This window comes from Microtus ochrogaster, chromosome 18 (genome assembly GCF_000317375.1).
Source record: "Microtus ochrogaster isolate Prairie Vole_2 chromosome 18, MicOch1.0, whole genome shotgun sequence".
Classification (NCBI taxonomy): domain Eukaryota; kingdom Metazoa; phylum Chordata; class Mammalia; order Rodentia; family Cricetidae; genus Microtus; species Microtus ochrogaster.
In genome coordinates this window covers 13,011,602-13,020,673 of record NC_022020.1, presented here as the reverse complement: position 1 = coordinate 13,020,673, position 9,072 = coordinate 13,011,602, and the positions used below count along the sequence as shown (strand labels likewise).

The following is a 9,072-nucleotide window of genomic DNA, read 5'->3' as shown; positions in this document are numbered from 1 at the left end:
AAGAAAATGGTACAATAACCTATATCAAAAGTAAGTATCTGAATATGGGGGGGCAGTAGAATACAGACAAAGAGATGTAATCAAGACATGAGGCTGATATGCCTCTTGAAACAACCTGGCATAAGAGGATGGGAGAAGAGCTAAGAATGACTTGTATGCAAATTTCCAGTTTGAGCAATGAGTAAGTAAAATTACATACCAACCAAGAACCAGATTATATTGCAAATGTTTCCCTATACACACGTGCCACACACATAACCATATGCAAATTTGTCCTGGGTCTCTATCTAATCATGCCATTGTCTCACACATCCCTCTCTCAGAGGCTGGCTGTGCACAACATTTCTACAATGAGAGAATTAGATGTTAACAAATGGCAGGGCTGACACCGTGCGCTAACACTGTAATTCTAAGAACGCTCCAACACAAACAAACTCTTCCACCATTTCAGCGTGAAGGGAAGGCTGCTAACATGGACACTGGAGATAAGGATTGATTTTGTAATAGAAATCATTTGTGTTTCTTATCTCTAGACAAAACATCTCAGCACCCAGGAAGAATCGCCTCCTATAGTGCTAATTAGCAATGTAAATCTCACCAAGAGCAATGTCAAAAGACTTTATTGTTTGTCACTATATGTGGTAATTGAATTTCTGACAGTTTATCCTTAAAATGCAAAATCTTTAATAAACCTCAATTTAAAGTGGGGATCCCAATTTCCACATATCATCACTAAGACTCACAGAAAGAAAAACATAAAATGCATTAAAGCACAAGGTAAAAGCAAATTTATTCAGAAAATAATCAGTGACGATAAAAAGATTTTCACCCATGCTAGAATAATCACAAAACCTTGGTTTCTCAGAAGAATATTTTACATTGCAATTTTTAAAGTGTGTCTGCCTTCTGAGTAACACTAAAACAAATAGAGATTATTTAGAAAACTGTTCAATTGTTTCTACCAGGATGTATAATTACAGGCTGCTACTCTGTAAAATTTTAATGAAAACTTTAACATATTTTTAAATAGTAAGGCATCTATAGCATTGTTAAAACATATTCAGAAATACTGGCCTGTTTCTGACACTTAAGAGATTGAGTTGATACTTTCTCTGTGTGGAAGCATGTGTGTGTGTGTGTGTGTGTGTGTGTGTGTGTGTGTGTGTGTGTGTATGTATTTCCTAATGACCCTATTAGCTCTATTATAAACTACTTACCTATTCTCAAATAGTATCAAAACTAAAAGAAGACTCATGTCTCATTAATTACTGGTATTTTCTGATAGTGCATAAGTGGTTGGTACTCATTTGTGACTGGTTGCTTGTTTTTGCTCTTGTTGGGTGAGTGATACAAGTCTAAATCACTTTGAAGTGTCTAGCTATGCCCTGCTAACAGAATGTTTATTTACTGATAGAGCATCACCTTAAAAATTACATGACACAGGACAGCAAGAAATACCCTGTGGTACCAAAACCACCACAGTGTTCCTCCTAGAGAGGCAAATCCTAAATAAGAAGTCAAGTACAGAAAATCAACAGTGAGACAGCCTGCAACCTTCCAAAACTAGTGAACTGGGTCCAGCTGTCATTTCTGACTGCAGGCCAGAGCGCATTCTGACAACCTGGAAATGGCCAGCTGAGGAGCTCACAGTGTATCAAACATTCATCTACAAAATAGCATGGAGGAATGTGCCCACCGTCCCCTCTATCCAATCAGCATGACTATTTGATTGCAAGATTCTGACCATCTGAATAGTCTTCCAAACTATTGTGACTGATTAGTTGTGACAACTAATAGCCCTGAAAGACCTAAGTCTAAGTATCATCAGAATCAGTAAAGCATAAACACAGATGGACCAGATATTTTATATCACAAAACTATACTGATAAATTCCTTCATTCAAGTATACGAAGGGGGGAGCAAAGTTTACCATAGATATGAAAAACAGAACCTGGTCTACAGAAACGGTACTGGGATTGCATTAATCAACTTTCTAACCACATTCAGACAATTTATTATATTCAGATATCTTTAAAAACTCATTCTGGCTTTTTCAAATAAATTCTAATCATGGTTTAGATATTTCATAAATAAACATGGAAATGACACATAAAATCTGTGTTCTTTTTATCATGTCTACCTAAAAATATATAACTTAAAGTGTTACAAAGAAGAAAAGTCAGTATAAAATGTTATGAGTGTCAAAGTAACACTGTTAAATCTATTCTAATATCCACATTAGCTATGTCAAATGATGGACACTGTGAACTTCTGGAATTATAAATTTAAACCAGTGGTTTTAAAGAATCTAGAATTAAGCCACATAACCCTGCTTCCCTTGTTCATGGGTAATCTTCTTTAGATGCACGCACAAGTATTTAATAGGGCTGCTGCAGACTAGTGAGTCCCTTTTTGATCTTAAAACAAGTTATTGAATAGGATATAAACCACATTATGTTAGTTTGGCCTACATGACTGTAGGCCAAAGTCATCAATGGAAGCCAGAAAATTAACGTGGTAAGAAAGAAGACTCAACAACTATTTATTGAGTATCTTCTGAGTGTCAGGAGAGTTAGATGTTCTCTCTGTCCTTAGCAAGCTCATGGCACCTGCTCAGAACACTGTGTAACACTGGAGTGCAGCTAGACGAGCTGCAGAGGTGACCCTGGTCACAGAAAAGGAAGGAAAGACCTCAAACAGCTTTATAGGAATGCTCTTAGTTAAGCACCTGAAATACTGAGAGACTCTGCCAACACTTAGAAATGCTGGGGACAATGGAGGACTGTCACTCTCAGAGCGCTACAGACACATCAGTCACCCCAGGATCACTACCCTGTACTTGATCAAGCATATCTAAGCTGCTTGTATTTCATGGAAAACACAACATTAATAAATAACAACAATTAATCATCCAGGTTTGACCTTCTGATGATGGAATTTGTAAACGTTACCTAAGGAAAATAGGTACAGTTACACTTCATTTATTCAGCTACTTTAAATATTTGGAAACATCTAAGAACTTCAAAAGCAGCAAAACAGTACATTAGGCAGGTAAAAGAAATGTCAGCACCTGTTCTCTGAAACAACACACAGAAAGAATAAGACGGTTCCAAGCTCACACAGAGTCTGTGGAGGTTTGCATTAGAGATAATTCTAACAGGCAAGCTAAGACTAGAAACCAAGGGAAGAGTGAACAGAAACACACAAGCAGTAAATAACAGATCACAGCTGACCGAAGAGCAGAAAATGAAAGATACAGAAAAAATACATGAAAACATGAAATGCATGTCTGAGACCATTCAGAAACAGAACTGACTTTACAGATGACCGTGCAATAAGGAAGGGCAATATCTCTCTCTGCCTTTCCCTTGGCTCACGCACATGGGAACTGCCTGCTGGGGTTCTATAAATAACAGCACCAGTCTATCGGCACTTGTAACACAATGATTTTCCACACAAAAGGATGTGTTAATAACGAACTGAGAGAGGATGAATTTAGGGGCATACAGAGTTGTATATTCCTTTCCAGTGTTCTTAATTACTCTGTGAAGACATTTTGTTTTGGAGTTTTGACTGGCTTTGCTAACAGCATAACTATGAGATACGTTAAAGCACAACTCTGCAAAAGAGAACATTTTGAAAGCAAGATGTGGCACTATGATCATAATGGCAATTCAAATACTGTTGAGAACCACTTTTCAGGAACCATATATTGCAAGCTAAAACAACAGCGGTAGTCACTCTTTTGCATAAGAATATATGTGTGTATGTGGTGTGCATAAATGTACATGCTTATAAGTGTGTGTGTGTGTGTGTGTGTGTGTGTGTGTGTGTGTAAGTGCATATGCATGTGGGATCCAGAGTCCAAATTTGGCTTTCTTTTATCACTCTCTACTTTATGTTTTGAGACGGAGTCTCTGTTTGAACTTACAGCTCATGGATTAGGCTAGGCTATTTGGCCAGTGAACATTGGGGAGCCTCCTGTTTCAATTTCCCTAGCCCTAAGATTATAGGCACATACCACCATCCCCAGGCTTTTGTTCATTTTGTGGGGAACAAACTCAGTTCTTTATGCTTGTGCTACAAGCACTTTCCCCACGGAGCCATTGCCCCGGTCCTGAGACAGACAGCTTAATGAATGAGTTTCAGTCACCTACTTCTAGGCATATAATTCAGAAATGTGATAGCAGATTGCCCTGGGACAAGGCTCGAGCCTTTGACATGTGTAGATTGTGACTCCCTCCTTCTCCTTTGGTTGTGGCATGAACATTTTCAATGCTTTCTCAATAAAATAAATATTTTTAGCTTTATTGACAGGTTAGCAAAGAGAAAAATTGTCAATTTCCCCCATCATATTCCCTAATTTCTCATGCTGACATCCGGCATAAACCAGGATCTCCTACTGTGGGGCTTTTGGGCACTATGAGCAAATGGTCTCCTGCCGTTGCCACCACCGTGGCAACAGACTGATAAAATAGTGCAGTTATATTATCTCACTGTGTTTCTTCATGGGAACCAGGAAAAAGTTCCCCAAATGGAAATGAAAATATGAACACCTATACCCCACTGATTGTGATGTCTATGGATCTAACTCGCAAAAGATGCCATTTAGACAGCTGCAGACTAATGATACTTACACTTCAAATTCAACAGAAATCACAGATGAAACTCAAGTCTAAGAAAAGCTGGGCTTGCGGATATTCATTCCTCACTACCTGTCTATCTCAATATCAAAGTACTAAAAGGTATGTCAGTAAGTTTAATGTCTATCAAACTATAACCATTGTGACTCTAATGTTGCTATTTCTATAGCTTTCAGATAGCCAACTCACACAAATTCTAATCGATATAACACAGCTAATAACAAAGATATAAATCAACATGATTATTGTGCTATGTAAAAAAATATGTTTTTTCCCTAGGTGGTATCATCTGTGTGGTCAAAGCTAAAACTGTAAAATTAATATATAAATGTAAATGACCATCATGAGTAAACAGAATGTGGTATATTTATACAACAGAAAATTATTTGACAACAAAAAGTAATGAACTTTTGGTGTATTTTACAACAACAATCATTATTGAAATCATAACACTGGAGGGGGAGCCAGAAGGCTATATTTACACGAATTCCATTTATAGATAATGTCAGAATAGAAAATCCATAAAGACAACAAAGATTAGTGGCTACTGAGGGGTGCCAACTGGAGAAGAATAACTGTAGGTTTTCATTTTAAGGTGACTACAGAAGTGAGGATGGCGGCAGAGACAAGGCACCAAAGGACAAACTTTATTATAGGTGAATCCTATCTTAATAAAGCCACAATTAAAAAATAAATAGAAAGTCTCACATCTGATAAAAGTCACTCTGAGTTGAGGCCTTCAACATAAGAGGACTACATTTTCAGCCATATTTTATTGGCCCTTTGAATTTTATCAGTCTGCTCATCTTTATATCCCAGGTTCTATTAAGCCTATAAAAGTGTTTCTCTTGTACTGCTTAATTTCAGAAACACTATCTCCTCTTGAGGGAAAGAGGAGTAACTCTGATGTGGGGCTAAACCACAATGCCTTTCTTTGTTACCAACGACTGCTCTGTATCAATCCACCAAAGGTGATGTATTAAGTTAACAGGCAGCTCTGGGGAAAGCTTGGGTCACCACAGCGTTTTGTTGCAATCACAAGAGAATTTGTGGGTACTTATTTAATTCACCATCAACTACAGTGTTAACTAGAGCTGTCCTTCTTGCTTCACTAGTGGCAACCAATAGTCAGCGAAAGAGAAAATGACTTAAAGATGGATACTGACCTTGTCTCTTTTAAGCCTTCTTTCTGAATGACCTCCAGAATCTGCTTTGCTGTCATTGGGGAGTTGGGGTGTTTTTCTAGTGCCTAAAAAAATAAAAATGAGCGTAAGACATGAGACTCCAGATTATTGCATGGAAGCATGCAGAATGGAAGCTTTACAGGAACCACAAGTTCTCTTCCTTAAGTTCTAAAGAGGAAGGGAATTTCAGGCCAAAATAAGTTCTCACTGCACAGCTCAGGAGACCAAAGGGAGAATGACACTCCCCACCCGTGATCAGCACTATGAAATCAACAACTTCTGCAAGATTGGGGATTGGGGAATTCTTTCAAAAAAACAAGTCACAAAGGCATACATGTCATATAAGATGTGTAAACCATGAAAAACAAGTCAATCAACACATGCAATGTTATTCATTTGAACAAAACTGCCACTGTCCCTTAATATCAGCTGTACATGGTTAAAGACACATCTTCGGGCTAATAAAGTGTTTATTCCTAGAGCCTTGGAACACACAGCCCAAATACAATAGCAACGAACAAAATCAAGTCAGAAACAACAATATGAGATTCAGTTTGACAAACATTGGCGGGATGTTTAAAGGGAAAAGATAAAAACTAACATTGAGAAAAAAACAGGTGTCCAAACCCCTGCTCGCCGTGTGCTTTGCTGGTTCAGCTCGGTTTCCTTGCCTTTGCCATTCCCGATTAATGCCAAGTGAGCCTCTCCCTCCTTTCATCAAATCCTTATGGCCTTATGAACTCAGCCCCATTTTCCTTCCCTCCTCTTCCGCCATACTCAATCTTTGGGGAGATGTCTGTCTTAAACAAGGAGCCAGAGCACCCATGAGACCACTGATTACTTTGCAGACATCAGTATCAGTGTGTCAAACAAGTTCATCTATTTATTCAGGGCTTTGGGTCCATATGGGCGAGGCTGTGATGCAGCAGAAGAAATGCTGCTCACCCTCAACAAACCCTGGGACCACATTTAGATATGTACAAGTTTACAGTGCCCTCCTCTCCAAAGGTAGATGGCAACCATCTAAAGATTTTTATAGTAGAGCTTCATGCATAAGCTATGGCCATGCACTTCTTAGTGGTACTAAAGATCTCATTTCTCATTATTTAATAGAAAGATCACAGTTACTAAGAAAAACAGGGTCACACTAATAGTCCTCCTAATCTGTTCAGAATAGGTCCGTGATGTCTTCTACCATCAATGATCAAATTTCCATTATTCCACTCGCAAAGACTGATCACATAAGGGCCTATTTATGAGTGGAGAACAGGTAGTCCCTCTTCACATCCAGTCCTCTCCTTGGTCTGCTCTTTACAGTTCTCAGGCAATTTCCCCATTGGCCAACTCTTGATCATCACCATGACAACAGCTAGTAGCCTTTTAAAGGGTGTTAGCTAAGCAAAGGCAACAGGTATGTCATGGAAAGGAATAGTCCTCACAGGGGACAGCACTGGAGGGAAATGGGAAAGGCATGGGGGAAAGCTTAGGGACAGCCGTACAGGGAGAAGAGCAAAGGACAAAAATACTGGAAAGGACAATAAGGAAACTCCATGACAGAGCTGAAAAGGTAGACTCGATCTCATGGAGAAGGGGAAAAGAAAACAGGCACAAGAACGAGAAAGGTGATTGTAAGCAGGACAGCGGATGATTAGGAATTCCTGAAGGGCAGGCTGAGCTCATGGGAACTCTACAGGGCTTAGGGTCACCCCACACGACAGGTGACACTGGGACCCTAATGAGCTCTCACAGCGGATACGGGCAGAACATGAATCAAGACTCTTTGAAGGAACTATGGAAGACAGGATGGTGAGAAAGAAGGACAAGACAGCAAGGGAGGAAAACTGAGCTGAACTGGTGTCATCTAAAGGCAAACTCATCCAATCTAAGCAGACTGAGATGGAGCTATCCTGTCCTGCATGGTGTTTTAACAAAAATCTGGGTGCATTTGCAAGTGTGGTTTACTCACTGTGGAGGATCCCCTGTTTCTCTTCCTGAATACAGGCCCCTCAGCACACCAGGGCAGCTCCTCCCAGCAACTGAGAAAAAATGGATGGCCCTGTTCCCTTCTCTATGATATACTTCCTATCTACAAAGGAAGTAAAATGCCAAGAATTACATCAGGAAAACTGAAGGGAGGCAGGAAGGAGATGAAACCACAGAGAACAGCAGAAGCCACCCTCCATCCCTGAAAGACAGAAAAAGAGAGAGAAGACAAGGTGCCTGGGTGTGATCAAGCTTTACTAAATAAATACCAACACAAGATAGGGGAAAAATTGTCTTCAGAGAACACAACATTGATACCATCAAAATGATGTATCACATGACAGAAATATGATCAGACTTAGGCAAAGCATACTGAACAGTGTTGGAGGTGGGGGAGCCTCACTCGGAGGATACGTGCATCCCAAGCTCTCAGGCTCACACATATCACTCCAGCAAGCTTTAGACCATGAGCATGCCTTGCCTTTGTATCAATTTATTAAGAGCTTTTCACTATACATGCAAGCTTTCCATTTCTTATTAAAGCTTCTCACATATGTACATTTTAATATATTTCTTACTAGTTACATTTTAATAACCATTTTGAATAATTATTTGAAAATCCCACACAACTTATTTTGATCATATTAACCCACAACTCCTTCACTTAAATCCACCCAGATCTACTTTCCACTATCCCCCAAGTTCATATCTTCTTTTTTTATTTTAATAACCTATCTACCCCAATTGTGCTGACCATATAGCTGGCCTAGTGACTGGTGAGAATAATTAACTATGGCGTGTTCAGCCACAAATGGGACATTTATATCACAACCCCTCTGTGAAGCTCAGGTACCATCTCTAAAGAACAGATAGCAGGACTGTTAAAGCCGTAGACTGGGGAGGTTCAGAGCCGAGGACCAGGCAAGCCAGTGTCTTCTGAACACGACAGTACTGCTGCACTGTGGATGCCTACACAAGACCAGTAGGAGACCAAGACAATCTGTATTTTAGTATGGAGTAAATTTAGGGTTTTTTTTTTTGGTTTTTTTTTTGTTGTTTTTTTTCCCAGGTGAAATTCTAACTTATTATTAGTCAGCCATGTTTCTCCAATTTGATCTGCTATAGAAATCAGACATGGTTATAGTGAGATGTCCTTTGTCATGTGCCATGTGGAACAGTGTATTTCCAATGTGGAAATGCTACATAAAACACACATGAGAGAGAGAGGGTGGCAGGGAGAGAGAGGGGGAGGAAGTGATACA

General features: G+C 39.4%; 1 protein-coding gene across 1 annotated transcript in view; it reads right to left on the bottom strand.

Moving 5' to 3' along the window:
- Positions 1-5,887, bottom strand: part of Asxl3 (ASXL transcriptional regulator 3) — a 146,115-nt gene extending 140,228 nt beyond the window's left edge. Inside the window, exons 1-2 of the mRNA XM_026783578.1 lie at positions 5,810-5,887; positions 1,991-1,993 (exon numbers count right to left, since the gene is read on the bottom strand). Coding sequence (XP_026639379.1) covers positions 1,991-1,993; positions 5,810-5,865 — 59 coding nt within the window. The 5' untranslated portion in view covers positions 5,866-5,887. The remainder of the gene's footprint in view (positions 1-1,990; positions 1,994-5,809) is intronic.
- Between the last annotated feature and the right edge of the window lie 3,185 nt (positions 5,888-9,072).